Genomic DNA, 16,064 nt, shown 5'->3' with positions numbered 1-16,064 from the left:
TACTACACCAACCCAACATATACATAATATACGTACGTCTTTGATAACATGATTATCGCAAAGTTATAACTGATGAAGACATATTTTTACCTTGAGAAAACTCAAGTTCAAATTAATTTTAAGATGCATGAATGAAGAGATTGAGGATGTCACATCTTATCAAGATTGTTACCTAGTAGGTTGACAAATGATTAAATATAAGAATTTTCTTAACAAGAAGCAACACTGGGGTCATGTCTAAATAGTTGAATAACCCTATTCATACTCAGGGCCTACACCGAAACCTTTGATTAAGAAAAGACCAACCCCATTCACTGCACCACATCTTTTGATGGTGTTCGATTAGTCAATTAAGTTGCAATTCCAAATTATTTTTTAACCGTTTTACTTTATTAGATGTTTAATCTTTTAAAGCAAACTAGGAATTAATAAAAAACTAAATATTCTCTAAATTTCATTGTTATCTTTATACTAACAACCAATTTTTCTGAATCTTGTTAGTTACTCGAAGTTAATGTCAGTGTAACAAGAACAACAATAACTAAGTTTCAATCTCAAATAGCTAGTTAATCTCATTTTTTCCTATTATGTATTAACTAATCTATGATTTTATCTTCGTGAAATTAAAATGATCGAAACGTCATACTATTAATACTTTCATTTTCAAACTCTTAATTATAGTTAGTTAAATATGTGCTATAGTGCCACTATTAGATTGAAGGGGATATACAATTTAGTTAAAGTTCCTCACATGGTTGTATATGACCTATTTTAACTTAAGAAATTAAAAAAATAAGAATAAATTAAAATTTTATGAACTCATATAAAAAAATATATCAAAAATGTAGCAAACTATCTTTTAATTTTGTGATTTATAATACATCCCAAATTGTTGTATTTTTTTTATTTGGTCTTTTAATATGGCCTTCACATGCATACAAGCACTTGTTTGGGATGAATTTACGGCTTGGAGGGCCCACCTGGTCCCTTCTCCATTAACTTTCTATGGGCTACTACTAATACCTATAATCAACACCAACTATAATTGAATTCTCAATTAATCATTTTTTCCAGAAGAATTCATTCCCCTCTTAATTAAATTAGGGTCTATCCTATATGACTATGAGATAATACTAAACAAATAGCTTAGATTAATACAAAATTAATCGCCACGACTCGTGAACGAAAGATTCCATCATCACCTAATCTTGTTGAATACTTAAAAAATAGGCAACAATTCTTCTTTCCGCCGGATTAGTATTCTTTCTGTTTAGATTTCAAAATAAGAAAATGTAAGTGAAAAGGCGGATGCCAATATCTAGATTATCGATTCTCGTGAATTCAGTATTTTGTTTTTCTAAATTATATGACAAACGAAGTTTTTCATCATAATTTTTTATAAATATCTTGAATAACAATTATTATGCTTTTTAATATTATTTACGAAATTCTCAAATATAAATCTTATATTTAAATATTTTTATCAAATTTATAATGACTTTCGAAATTCGGACTATAACATATAAATTAAGATAAAAGGAGTAGTTTTAAAAAATTACTAAAAAATTATATTATAGGAGTATTTATTAACTTAAGTTCGTATTGAGATTATAAGCTTAGAAAATATCTCATTGACGTTATGAGTTGGTAACTTCACATAAATTCATATAAAGAAATGTAACCACCAAGAAATACGGTGAAATCTACATGATCACTTTACCGAAAGGAAAAACTAAGGAGTTGTTTTCATCCTTTAACTGATTCTACACTAGACGAATTTGGATTACTCTGAATTAATCGAACTAATTAAATTTAGATTATAGAAATTTGAATTAATCAAACTAATCAATTGAGAGGAAGAATTAAAGATAAGAGGGCCAAGTCAAATGTCTGTGTAAAAGCATCGGGTGGTAGTGCATGAAGACAAAAAAAGAGAAATCAAAAGCAAGATTTTATCTGCAAAGCATCTTTCTTTGCTTGTGAATTAAGTACCTCCACCACTAAAACATAAACAAGTAAAACAGAGTCAAAACACATTTCTAAAATATTCTCATTTAACACTGAAATTAAGGAAGAATTACATTTACGGTAACTCTGTAACAACAGAATAGCAAAATAAAACCTCTAATTACTTCATTCATTTTTTGCTCCATTAAGCAACTAAGTCATTTTTGGGGAAGATTCTAGAAGGAACAGCAAACCGAGCAGAGAATGATCTAGAAAGTTCATCTTCATCAGCAAAAATAGAACTCTGATCATCGAAATTCTGGGAATAAGAATGAGGATCATAAGTAAACCGCATTGAATTTGAACAATCGAAAACTCGCCTTTTCTCTTTTCTGATCTTCCTCCATAAAAATCTCCAGATCGGTCCTTTGCTCGATCTGTTCACCGGCAACTTATAGGAGACGAACGGATCGTAGTCTCTGCCGGAGTAGCTCCGCCGCCAACTGATGTTTCCGGCGTCGGAATCGCACCATGAGTCGATCTCCATGAGAGTAGACAAAACAGAGTGAGAATTTGGGGATTTATGAGTTGTGAGTGAGTAAGCGTTTTTTATGGCTTATAAAAGAAGGTAAATGCAAGGTGGGGATACAAAGTGGACTATTTATAAAGAGGAAAACGATGTATCTCTACAGTCCAACTGTATAGTTAGTTGTTGTATAAAATGGTCCAACTCAAAAAAATGGCACGTGACATGTTCAGGGGTAATATAGTCATTTCGGTTCGTTTGGTTTAAAATAAAATTATTTTAAAAATATAATCAAACTTACCAATCTTCTATATAAGAAAAACAATATCATAATTGTAAATATAAATATAAATTTTCTCGTGGTTTACTAATATCCTTAACCAAACATAAGATTAAATTTTATATCAAGATGAGCGGATAATTCACTTAGTCCTCCTTACCAAACGATACTTTAGGAGTAATTATTTTTTAATTAAATCAGCTGTAATAAACTGATGATTAGTTTGCTGATTATTTTAAAGTTGTTGAGTTTTAATAGATCTATTATCGCTAATCATGTAGATATCATGCAATTAATTGAGATGTTTGACTTGATCATTTGATGAGATCACATGGTCGTTAATTTAGACAACTCAAATTGTGCACTAATGTTTATGTTCCTAACAATATCAATACTATGTCTCGGTCTAATTTTTTATTTTATTTTTAATATAAAAAATAGCTTTCATACTTTTCCCATTTCACTTGAGCTCATAAATATATTAATAACCAAAGTTATCTAGGTGACTCTATGAATTTTCGCGATTTGTATCACTTCATTTAGCTCAAGCTGATTCTTATGCTTAATGATGCTAAAATATTCGAGAAAAAAAGTATTTGTATCCTGCTATTATTATCTTCTAATTTAAGCTCTTGAATTTTTTATTATTTTTTTACTATTAAATTGGTTGAATTCAGAATAACTCTTCTAAGTTGTTCGGACTCTAATACAAGTAGTTAAATGCATAAAAATTCAAAAATAACACAATAATTGAAAATTGAATAGGCCAGCGGACGTGGTCCCTTGCAGAGAGCAGAATGCATCAAATCAAAGTAGACATAACAGTAGGAAAAGAATTTTATGTGGGCTGGTGAGAGGTGGGCCCAAATGAATTTAATAGGCTTTCTCTTACTTACCTGTATTTAGGCCCATTATCAGCATATGAGCCACGGTAAGATTTGCATATATAGCATGTTTCAGTAGTAATTATTCCTACTAATTAGATTTGTGGTTAGTATTAGGTAGTAAAATTTTTAACTAACGCAAAAAATTTAAATTGATAGATAAAACTTGTCTTAAACTAAAAATTATCAATTTTTTAAAAATCTATATGAATTGCCAGAATTTGACCACAAATTCTGATGATTTCAAATTGATGGGCAAAGCTTATTTTAGCAGATCACTAGGGTTTATGGTCAAATTTTGATAGATTGCCATAACTTTGACGAATCATCAGAATTAGTTGACTACAGAATTTTAATGGATTACCAAAAATTGGACCACAATTTTGATGAACCATCTGAAGTAATTGACTATAAAATTTTAACAAATCACCAAAAATTTGACCACAACTTTGACGAATCATCAGAACTAATTGACTACAAAATTTCAATAGATCACCAAAAAATTTGACTGTACCAATGGATTGACTCTAATTTTCTTTTACCAACTATAAAAAATAGAATAAATTTATCATCCATTTAAATAGATTTCAAATACATACTTCTCATTAAAAAGTCTGTCCAAATTTAAACAATCTACAATGAACTAATTTACGTCATTTTTTTGACACGTTAAAAAAAGACAAAATAAATTACTTCAAAAATATTTTCTTAGGAAATAATTTATCCATTATGTGTTACTTAATACACAGACATATATCCAACACAAACTTGTATCAAATTCTAAACTAATCAATCCTATCGATTGTATGTATTTTACTCCCTCTGTTTGAATCGATTTGCTCGATTCAACATCTAATATTATAATTAGAATGTTTAAAATATGCATAAACACTTAAGTTATTATTTATTAAATTATATATCATGTAATGTTATATCTGGGATCGGATAAGTACGTGCTCTAGATCGCCCGACGGGACAAAGTTTCTATTAACAGAGCACAAACGAATATAAAACAAGTGGTTGGAATCTTCGGCAGCCGCGTCACTAAAGATTTTCAGTGCCAAACAATCGAAACCAAGCCAAGTGTACTCCAAACAGATAAGTCTTCTTAACAGAAAAAAAAGGCACTTGATGATTCCATTTCCATAGTCTTTTTCTGTAGCTAACAAAAAACAAAACCATATTTCCCACTTGCAAAAGCTAAAGAGAAAAAAGCAAACCGCCCAGTCCTTATCCGTGATAATAAATAGGAATCAATCTAAAGCTTCTTTTAACTAAATTTTTTTAGTAATATACGTTTCCACTTTTTTTCTACTTTAATTTTCTTCTCATCCTTCCCTTTCCTTTTTCGATACTCTATAGTTATATATTCGTTAAATGTCAGTCAGGAATTTCATCATCGAATAGAAGATGTGCTACTCAGGGATTCCTTATTGGATTGACAAAAGAGAACATATTGCAAGGGAACAGGTTCCTCTACAGGCAACTGCAGAATCATCAACTGGAAGCAGAGGAGTAGTTGCTGGTGCTGGAATGGCGAAGCAGTGTATTTGTTCACCAACAATCCATCCAGGATCGTTTAGGTGCAGGCATCATCATGCTGATTATAAATGGGTTGTTCCACTAGGAAATAAGCAGAATCACTTTCGTGCTTCTGTCGCCAAGGCTCTATGACAATTCTGCTGTACAAATTCAAATTGTCATTTGTAATTTTTCGTTTTTTAATAACATGTGGATGATCTTAAATATTTACTATGTCCCAAATTTATGTGAATCTTTTTAGTTACAAAAAGAGATTTGCAATTATTATTGTTGTGATATGTGAATTTAGTGTCTAACGTACAACCTCTCAAATAAGAGAGGGGCCTCACAAAATTTTACAAAAGGATTTAAGAAGGTAGGGACAATAACGTTGTGCTCATCATTTTGCATTGGTGAACTACTGAAACAGCCCCCACCACCACTAATTTCTTTCTGCTCAACTTTCGTAAGCTAATTCAACTTTATGTTCCAAAATTGTTGAGCAGCTGGAAGAAAACATTAAGAGTTATAAACATATTGAACAAGAAGTAAACAAAAAGAAAAGGAGAAGACAAGTCAAGATAGTTATTCTAAACCTCAATTTCAATTTCTTCCAAATTTGGAGAGTTTCTAATCAAGCAAAGAATACATCAAACTTCACGAAATAAATTCCTTAATCCGTGAAAACTATGAATCAATCTAAAGCTTCTTTTTTTAGTTATACGTTTCCACTTTTCTACTTTTCTTCTCCTTCCTCGCAAATTACGATACTAACATGGTTATATATTGTTGGTGCTGGTGAATTATTCTCCACTATTTCATCATATACAGATGTGCTACTCAGAAGTTCCTTATTGGGATGGTAACCTTGACAAAAGAGCACATCGAGGACGATATCTTTCTCTTGTGCAGGCACAGGTATAAGCAGAGACGGATTCAAGATTTAAATTTTTTGATTTCATATCTAATATTTATTACAAATTTATTGGATTTTTACACATAATGTGTATCCGGTCCTGCAGGTAAGCATAAGAGGAGCTGATAGTGCTGAAACGAAGAAGTTTGAATGTGTTTGTTCCCCCACAATCCATCCAGGTTCATTTAGATGCAGGCATCATCGTGCTGATTATAAATGGGTTGCTCGACTCAGACACAAAGCCTAATTTCTTAGGCTACTTCTGTCACCAAGGTTCTATCACAATTTCGCTGTACAAATTAAAATTATCCTTGTAATTTTTCGTTTTGGATTTCATTGAATTGAACTTTTTAAAAAATTAATCAGACACTCTTTTTTAACTTTTTGTAATTTATTTATTGAATTGAAGATATATCAGAAAAATAAGCTCTTAAAAGCCTGTTATAGATGTTGCAAGATTTTCATTTAGGACATGTGAGTTAATGTTTGTGTACCACTTGCCTAACATAGAATCATCTCAATAGGAGAGGGGCCTCATGGAATATTGTAAAGGGGTTTAAGAAGGTAGGGGCAATGTCGTGCTCATTGTATTGCATCGGTACCCTCAAAGCAGAGTGTACTCCCTCAAATTATCTATCGTGATTTTTTTAAAAATGTACCTTAATTAGGAAGAAGTTTTAACTATTTTATCCTAATTGAACAATCATAACATCACTGCATAATTGAGGTATCTGTAGTCTTCAAGTACAATTACTATAAAGGTGAAATCATGAGAAACAATTACTTTTAGAAAGTACAACAAATAATTTGAGACACGGAGTATTGTGTCGTTATATTGGCATGGTTTTCCTAGAACAAATGGTACATGCTACTAGTATTACAGAAAGAACACGTCAGACGTGTGAATGTTGTTCCCCACAAACATGAAAAGCCTTGATAATTACAATAATGGGGAGCCCAATATGCAGTTCACTAAAACTTGGGATAATCGAAACCCTTGAAACGTAATCAAACGCACACCAATTCCATAAAGATCATAGAGCATTTACAAGGCCTCGAGCAGAGTTTGGATACTTGTCCTCTTATCCATTTCCATTAATTCACAATTCCATCACAAACCGAGTCACTGTTAGCAAAAGACAACAATGTTTATTTCCGGGCAATTACATTATAAATATGATGGTACATGAGCAACAGCTATCGTACATTTTGGCTTTCACATAACAATGTGGGGTTTTATAAGATAGCACAGAGTACTTGAGCAGAAACTTCTGGGAAGTAGCTAAAAGCTTAACAGTAATACTCCTATTTTGATTGATCTATGACAAAACAAATACCAGCTAGACATCAGGACACAGAACAAAATATCATACCTCAGGGTAGCAGTTCTGATGAGAAATTGTTTCATTGCGTGTGTCCACAACAATTTCACACACCACTTTTCCCTGAAAGAACACGATGAAAATATATTAAAATCTTATTTTGATTTACAGACTAGAATATCTCAATGAACAGTGTTGACATGCACTTTCAGGCATGACTGTGTCCAATTGACCATCACCTGAATACTGCATTTAGGAGAAAGGGAGCTTTGGAAACTTGGGTTCCAACCAAAAAGCGATCCCTCTCACCAGGAAAAAAGTTTTAAGAGCTTAGAATATTGCATAGTCAACAAGTTTAGGAGCTTCTGATTAGCCAGTATCTAGGAGATCATCAATTAACTGGTGATCTCGATAGCGTTCATTGTTCAAGATGAGATATTTGAAAGAGAAATCGAGCCAACAGCAGCGAAGAAGATGCAGAATACAGAATACCGACATGAAACAGCCATTAAGCCTGTTAGAATCAGATCCATAGAAGACATAAATCTTACGACCATTCTCTTGTACCTAGTACTTCTACAGTCAGTAGCATAGTTTATCCTCCTGATAAAGCTATTTTCTTAGTTGACATCAAGTAGACAATGATAACATGTGGGTTCACTACAGTATCTCAAAACAATAACACCATTAACCATGGGAAACGAGAAATCTTAGAAATTAATACGTCATACAATGAAATGATCAACCATGCTACCATGTAATGTCAAGTATCAAATCACTTCTTCTGGTGCAACAAGGTTGTTCACTTCTATTATGCATGACTATTAGGAGAAGGGTTAAAAATATGAGAATTTTGGTATTAGTTGAGAAACACATAAGGGCGAATCATCGTTTTTATTGTAAAATTTCAGAAAAGATGAACTTGTATGGAGAAAAAGTTAAATGAGGCTCTTGAAACTTTTTTTAATGGTACTTACATATGCAAAAACTTTTCTTTTAACAAAATTAGACAACAGCATGGGATAAAGAACATTTTGGGACAAAGAGAGAATACAGGAACAAGGGATCTTTTAGAAGACAAAATAAGCATTTATCAGACTGAAGAGTGCCATTCTCAAGAAATACCTCAGATATCCTAACACACGAAAACAAAATCATGTATTGACATAGTTCCCCGATGTAAATTACTCACTAAAGTTTATTCGCTGTCTTTTTCTTTACCCATGTATATCTACACATAATGAACTTTCCAATCCCGTTAACCCAAAAGACATTTTCTCCACGCTAACACTGTCTAATTTTTTCTTTTGATATACGTGGTATCCAGGCCAGTTAGCACGCACCCCGACTGATTCCAGGGATACGTGCCACCTCCCACCACAAGGCTAGGACAGATGAAAACATTCACCTAGTGCTTTTGTCACTGTTGAAATTTAAACTTGAGATTTCATGATTCTTTAACCCACTTCATTGACTACTAAGCCACATCCTTGGGTGCTTCGGGTATATCATTTATCAAGCAAGTTTACACAGTAGCTAAACTAATATCCAATCCGAAAAAATGATGGAAACAGATATCAATTAAGTTATGCAATGGCAATAGTAGAGTTGAAAGAATATACCTTTATGGGAATATCAAAGAGGACCAAGCCAAGCTCACCACCAATCTGAGTAACAGTATCAAAAGTAATAGAGCCCCTAGCCAAATCCTCAATCAATGGAATTAAATCAGAGAAAATGCTAATATCGGTTAGCTCAAGCGTAGCGTTGACATAGGAAGATGCCCTAGCCTTAATACGGCCATAATCAGATATAACGTGCCCGAGCTGCTTACCCCTATACCCTATAGAAATCACTACATAACGGAAATTGACGGAATAAAAATCTTTATTACGAATCTTAGCAGTGACATCCAGGGTAACGTCGATTGCAATTTTGGGGAATGAATGGACTTTAAGGTGCCGGAGCTTGAGCCGGGCAATGGAAAGTTCCGGATCAGAGGGCCATAGAAAGAAAAGTGCGGCGGAGAGGAGGATGAAGACGGCGGCGCAATAAACGTAGCGACGGGTAGGTCGCCGGAGGAATTGTCGAGGGGTACGGTAGTATTGAGGTAGAACGATAATGTATTGGGGTTGTTGGTGTGGTTGGGGTGGATAGGAGGGGAGGGGGTCGTAGAGGGGAGGGGGTGGATCGGAGAATTTAGAGGAAGCCATTGATGAGGGGTTTTAGGAGTTCAAGGAGAGAATTAGGACCGGAGATATAAGGAGGACGAGGAGTCTTGTATAATACAAGTTAGTATTTTACCCAACTCATGTTGGCTGTTGCGTGGTGGTTTAATGATGTATGTCAATTGAAATCAACTTGCGCTGATCACGGAATTTAAGAAATATGGAAAAGAACCCGTTTAAATTGACTTAAAAAAATTAGTTTTTAAGTTAAAAATAAAAAATTAAACTGAAATGATTTTTAAGTCAAACAATAAAAAGTAGGGGGCGACCCACTTTTAGTTTTTGACTTATTTTAAGTCATTTTCATCTTCCCAAACACTTCCCAACTTATTTTAAGTCATTTTTTACTTATCTTAAATTATTTTTTATATTTGTCAAACAAAGTAAAAAATTGACTTAAAAGTAGGTTTGACCAACTTTTAAGTCAATCCAAACACCCTCTTACATGTTTTAAAATTATCTTTTAAAAAATAAGAAACATAAATATGCGTGTTAGTCGGATAGAGCTATCAGCTATTATAAAAGGGCGAGAGAAATTGAAAAAATAAAATTATTAAATAGTAAGTTAAGTAAAAAATGAGAAACAAATTTAAGATAACCATATGATCATACATTAAATGAATAATTTTACATAAAATGAGATTTTTGTCATTACGAGCGATGGATTTAACGATATGAACAATTAAAACAAACTTTGCGTAATACAATCTGATGTCTAAAGTTGCTTTCACATTTTCTTTTTTCCTTTTTGCAACTCAAACTCAACATCAAACCCATCCATCATTTGTGGCATAAAACTGGCAAAATCCAGCCTTCAAAACCAATAAACCATGATTAAATCAAATCAACCTGCATCTACCTCAAGCGAGAGGCAAGAAGATAAAGTTTCCTTAATTAGAAATCTCTGTAATTTTACATTATCTAATCAAAATTCTCAAGCATTTATTTGGACCTCTAATTTCTATAACTTTCACATCCTTTGAGATGATCTATAACAAGAATATTTTAGGCCAAAGTCATTCATAAACGAGAATGGTGAAGTTCCTGTTGCTCTTTCAAGTTCTTGGTAGACTTGAATTGGCACAGCTGCGTCTACCGAGAGCACATAATTCTGAACTTGCTGGGTTCTTGACAAATTCTGCCGTAAACTCAAATCTTCTTTGATCCATATACGAGAACAGTACAAGCAATGAAATAAACTATCAATCAAAGGGCAATGCAAACGAGTACACGGTTTATACTACAACTTGTATACAGTGTCATCAAAATCATGTGTTGTCATTTCTATTACGATGCTTTGCGATAGACCTCAAGTCTCTGTACATATCTGCACAGGCAAGAGAATATTCTGACATTGCCCCGAAAAGCTCAGGCAAGCGGCTTCTCAGGCTTGTCAAAGACTTATCTCTCACCTGAAGACATTGCCTCTGGTATGAGTCCTCCTCGTCCTCAAGCTTCTTCCTCAGCGCCTCTAATTGTAGCTGCCGATCAACCACAAGAGTATCTTCCTGCGCCGATTCTGGATCTATTTCATCTGGGGTTTTACGCTGCATATGCTTGTGATACCAATCCTCATATTGCCTAGTCTTCTTGTTGAGCTCTCTCCGAGTATCCTCACACCTGTCCCTCAGCTTCATCTCCTCCTTTTGGTATTCAAAGATAGTATTTATGACAGCTGAAAAGTTATAAATAGCAGTTCTAGCCAACTCATCAGGAAGCTTCTCAAGATAATCATGCCAGGCATGTATAAGTGCCAAAATTGGCGGATTTTGGGGCCTTTGTGGCGACGAAACCTTTTCTTTCAGATTTGTGTCTATAGGGATGAGATTTAGCTTTAACCAACTGTTAAGAGCTTTAATATACTGTTTTTGGTAGATAACCAATTTGTCAAACTGTGAATGCCACTCTTGGACAACAACATACAACTGCAAAGTTCGCTCATGATGGTGCTCAGTTGTTTCTTTAGGGGATTGAGATATATCCAAAGACTTCAGCGCTTGCACAATCTTAGACTGACTTACATGATATCCTTTCATGGTCTCCCACATTATAGCCATCCTGCAATTGATAACAAAAATTTGCAGGACAAAACCTACGGATTAATATCTCTGAGTTGACAATTTTGAGTGGCCAAGGTGGAGAACTGAACCAACATTTAAAAAGAACAGCTGCAACAACCGTTTCATTTTTATCGACACAAATTACAATTGTTTGGGGACATACTGACATGGTAAGGGATAATAGACCTTGACTCAGAACTAGCCAGTCAGCCTAATCAGCTCAGATGAAAGAGCTTTTTTTAAAAAAATTAGAGAAAGTTCAATGGAACAAAATTTTGCTTTAGGAAACAGATTGTCAAATAGGCGACGTTCCATCAAGAACAACAGATTTCAATATGGCTTTGCCTATGCACACATCTAAAAGACTTACCCATTAACCAGATCAACCAATTTTGGATAAAGTTGCTCATCACGTAACCGATTTATCTCTGAAACAGTAGAATCCATCGACTGCATGTCGACAATGTATCTTGTGTGTAGATGACTTACTGTAGCTTTCACTCTCTCCAAGCTTTCTGTATTTGTACCACGTTTCTTGAGCTTATTCAATGAAGCGACCTTTCTCTGATATTCAAGTTTCATTTGTTCTCCTGCCTGTGGAAGGATCACCAGAAATCCATGAGAAACATGCACATCAGCTAGTAGAGTTCAAACCCAATAGCATTATATAATTTCCTTTGAAACCTTCATAATATAATTTTAAATGCCATAAGTAAACTTGAATTCACTAACTTCCGCAAAACGAAAAGAAGAGTTCCAACACAGAAACAGGATCATGACAAATAAGGGAATATGTCCTTGATGACTGAGATGCTAATTTAAGTAAACACACAGCACCAGAGGACATTATCCTAATCCGAAGGGGCTTCTACTAGGGTACTTGACAGAAACCAAAGATGATTCAGGTTCTAGAATTCTGAAGTGACAGTTGATAAAGATAATTTGTTGAGAAGAAACTAGTTCAGAGAACAACAATTTGTTGAGAAGACAGAGTTAAAGGAGAATTATGCTTTACAACATCGTCTTTGACATTCATTCAGGGCCTATCATACTCATTCAACATCTATGAGTAAAGGCCAAGTTCGCAAAACCCCTGAAAAGATTAGTGACTAAGACAAAACTTGTTCTCAGAAAAATTGCACCTCACAAAGAAACTTTCAACAGTGAAACCATGACAACTGTTGGAAATTTCTTCCCTCATTTCCTACATCTCCACATTACCAACCCAGAAACTCAAGAGATATTTAAAAGAAAGTGCAATAATAAATAAACATCACCTTTGCAGGGTTTGTTGGATTACTTGGTAAAACAGATGCAAACATAGAAATTTCTGCTGGAGAGAGAGAGGCAGTGTTTTGGACGGCGAAAGGCGACAAGTGTCAGCCTCAGCGCTAGCCTTTTTGAAGTGCAGCGCCAATTAATACCAAAAAATTATAATATTTAATTGAAAATATAAATAATCAAAATCTCAATAGCAATAACATATTAGCAAATATTTCAATTCGAAAACTGAAAATAGATTGTACATACCAAAAGTCTAGAACTTGAATGAGAAAAGAACATAACAAAAGCCAAAACAGTGAGAGAAAAAACAGAGGTAGAAGTAACTCTGAAGTCTGAAGAAGAAGAAGGAAAAAGAAATCTGAGGAAGAAGAAGAAAAGAAGAAATACGTATAGGTTGGACTTTGGAGTCGCCGGAAAAGTCTAGCTGGTCGCCGGAGAAGTCTAGTCGAGACGACTAGTTGGAGTCGCAGTCGCAGTCTAAGAGTACAGCCGTGCAAATATGGAAAGAAAACCCTATAATTACCTTTTAACTTTTAAAACCCTAAATTGGTTGCCTTTATTTTTTTTAAAGAAAATACAAAAGGTGATGCCTTTGTCGCAATGGTCGCCTCTCACCTTTGTCGGCATGGCATCGCCTTTTGAAGATCGCCTCACCACAAAGCTAAAAGGCGATGAAGGGTCGCCTCGCCTCGCCTCTCGCCATTGGCGACGAGGCGATTGCTTTTCACAACAGAGCATTATTATTCTATGCCTTATTGCTGTAGTAGATGGGTTGAGCAATAGATAATTGTTTCACTTGTTCACTGCATATGCTAACTAATTCCAGATTTGAACTTCTCTGGAAGAAGAAGGGTAACAAATAGAAGCCTTTGTTTAACTCTAGTGGTTGCTATTCTAGCCATAATTCTGAACTTATCCGGAATGGGAAGGGTACCATAAAGAAGACTTTGTCAACTCTAGAGGATGATATTCTAACCCATAATTTTGTAACCCTCCCAATCCATCCAAAATAGGGCGGGTTGGGCGAGAAACTATGAGTAGATGGATCAAAATAAGTGAACTCAAAATGACCATAAAACTATTGGTTTTAATGGCTTAACCAATGTAAACCAAGGATTAAAAATCAACTAAAACCCTATGGGTTAACCAACCACCCAGACCCAATTTTGTCTCCATCAGTTCATCCCATCATTCTGCAGACCAGAGCCAATGCTTTCTCTTCCAGTCTCTCTCTCTCTTCTCAAACTCCTCTGATGACTCACTTCATCATCTTGATGAAAATCCTGGTACATTTTCTTTAAAAAGTATGGTAGCAGAACTCAACTCTTCTTCAACAATTGAATTGCACAGCCAATTAGGTTTTTGACTGGTTAAAGGAGCAGCCACTTAAGACTAGTGTCTATATTTAGTTAAAGTAGGATACACTGCAGTTGGAATTCAATCTGTGTTGTATTAGAAGCACAGTTTTCTTTTTAAAGATTCTAGTTTGTTTATATTAATAACTTTGGTCTGAACTGTAAGGTTAAGCTTTGATTATCTTATATCAATACTTAGAAATTTAACGAGAGTCGAGAAAACTTTATGGTCCTTGCATTTACTATGATTAGGTAAGTCTTAGAGCAATTGAATCAGTAAAGGACAACTCTGGAAACTGTTGAGAACATTCTCAATTAAGGACAACTTCTGAAAGCACAATATTGCTGGTATGACAACGTTTATTTGGATATATTACATCATTCTTTGAAAGCAGTGTTTTGGACGGCGAGAGGCGACAAAAGGCGACAAGGGCCCGCCTCGCCACGCGGCGAGGCGAGCGGTGAGGCGCTCGCCTATTTGAATTGAGGCACCAATTAATACAAAAAATGTAAAATATTTAATTGCATATATAAATATCCAAAATCTCAATAACAATAACATTCATTAGCAATGTCCCTCTTTTTGTTAGCATCTGACGTCATTGAATTCACTATTTATGGACAAATAAATACCATATTAATTAGTATAAAACTAAATTAAGTAGGAAAGAAATAATTATAGAAGGATTAAGTTTTTTTTTTTTTAAATATAGGCAGATTCCAGGCCAGTGATACCACAGAAGTACAGAACCAAGCATAGTCTCAAACTCTAAATACTGAAAAACAGAGTAGTTCCACCCAAAAAATAAAATAGAATAGTTCCACCAAAAAAAAACAACAGAATAGAGACTAGAGAGTAGAGAAGAAGAAGAACTAGAAGAGAAGAAGAGAAGAACTAGAGATAAAATTTCGTACCTGAGAAAGAGCAGCAGTCGCGATTGCGATTCGCGAAGAAGAAGTCTCCACGAAGGAGCAACAATCGCGAAATAGGAGGAGAAGAGGAGGAGCGTCTTGCGAAGGTCAAGTTTGCAAAAATACCCAAAAAAACCCTAATTTTGGCTTTTATTTATTAAGTCAGACCTTAAAAAAATAAAAAATAAAAAGGCAACGCCTATTGCATCGCCACACCACGTCATCTTACGCCTTTCCGTCGCCATGGCACGCCTTTCTGAAGTCGCCTTGCCTCGCCGGAAAAAGGCGATGATGACCCATCGCCTCGCCTCGCCTTGTCGCCAAAGGCGAAAGGCAAGCGCCTTTCATAACACTGTTTGAAAGTACAACTATATATAAGATTTCTGCATGTATTTCGCTTTAAGGCACTCACCTAAACCCAATCAAGCCAATAATATCTAACAATTTGTTACACTACTTGAATTTTTTTTCCTCGTACAGTTACAACTTACAAGACTTTCAATACACTTCATAGTTCATACACAAGTTGATTGAATTGTTCACATTGGCTATCTAGAGAGATTATATGCCGTTATGGGGGAGAACTCTTGAATAGGAAAGAGGGGGGAAATGGACGACGAGATCATTGAAGAAAAAAAATAATTGAAAAGATGTTTTAGGTTAGCTGGATTGGGCTATAACCATTGTTTAGCCCATGTTACCCCAAGCAAACTTTGGGATGGTTGGGTCATTGACCCGTTTATTAACTTAGCCATTCTGTCCAGCCTACATTTGGCCCACCCTCCCATTTTATACCCCCAATCCCACCCCCACCCCCACCCCCACAACA

General features: G+C 34.8%; 3 protein-coding genes and 1 long non-coding RNA gene across 4 annotated transcripts in view; 1 reads left to right on the top strand and 3 right to left on the bottom strand.

The window, feature by feature from the left end:
* Nucleotides 1-2,152: 2,152 nt before the first annotated feature.
* LOC107059578 (uncharacterized) lies at nt 2,153-2,494 on the bottom strand. The gene has a single exon (XM_015306263.1). The coding sequence runs from the start codon at nt 2,492-2,494 to the stop codon at nt 2,153-2,155; it is 342 nt and encodes a 113-aa protein (XP_015161749.1).
* Nucleotides 2,495-4,784: 2,290 nt separating this feature from the next.
* LOC107059566 (uncharacterized) lies at nt 4,785-6,516 on the top strand. Its single transcript, XR_001472761.1, has 2 exons — nt 4,785-6,076; nt 6,181-6,516. It is a non-coding gene; the product is annotated as an uncharacterized lncRNA (long non-coding RNA).
* Nucleotides 6,517-6,769: 253 nt separating this feature from the next.
* On the bottom strand, nt 6,770-9,708 carry LOC102589613 (uncharacterized). The gene is made up of 3 exons (XM_006341618.2): nt 9,019-9,708; nt 7,448-7,519; nt 6,770-7,200 (listed from the first exon to the last, which is right to left on the bottom strand). The coding sequence occupies exons 1-3, from the start codon at nt 9,607-9,609 to the stop codon at nt 7,198-7,200; spliced, it is 666 nt and encodes a 221-aa protein (XP_006341680.1). The 5' UTR covers nt 9,610-9,708; the 3' UTR covers nt 6,770-7,197.
* A 1,041-nt stretch (nt 9,709-10,749) lies between these two features.
* Nucleotides 10,750-16,064, bottom strand: part of LOC102589286 (uncharacterized) — an 8,466-nt gene continuing 3,151 nt past the window's right edge. Inside the window, exons 3-4 of the mRNA XM_006341617.2 lie at nt 12,055-12,278; nt 10,750-11,682 (exon numbers count right to left, since the gene is read on the bottom strand). Coding sequence (XP_006341679.1) covers nt 10,893-11,682; nt 12,055-12,278 — 1,014 coding nt within the window. The 3' untranslated portion in view covers nt 10,750-10,892. The remainder of the gene's footprint in view (nt 11,683-12,054; nt 12,279-16,064) is intronic.

This window comes from Solanum tuberosum, unplaced genomic scaffold (genome assembly GCF_000226075.1).
Source record: "Solanum tuberosum cultivar DM 1-3 516 R44 unplaced genomic scaffold, SolTub_3.0 scf00026, whole genome shotgun sequence".
NCBI classification, from domain to species: domain Eukaryota; kingdom Viridiplantae; phylum Streptophyta; class Magnoliopsida; order Solanales; family Solanaceae; genus Solanum; species Solanum tuberosum.
This window is presented reverse-complemented; position numbering and strand designations above follow the sequence as displayed.

Coding starts and splice junctions, on each gene's coding strand:
- LOC107059578 (XM_015306263.1), bottom strand. CDS start 2,494: ATGGAGATCGACTCATGGTGCGATTCCGACGCCGGAAACATCAGTTGG.
- LOC102589613 (XM_006341618.2), bottom strand. CDS start 9,609: ATGGCTTCCTCTAAATTCTCCGATCCACCCCCTCCCCTCTACGACCCC. Junction 7,520..9,018: donor TCTTTGATATTCCCATAAAG/GTATATTCTTTC, acceptor GTGTTCTTTCAG/GGAAAAGTGGTGTGTGAAAT.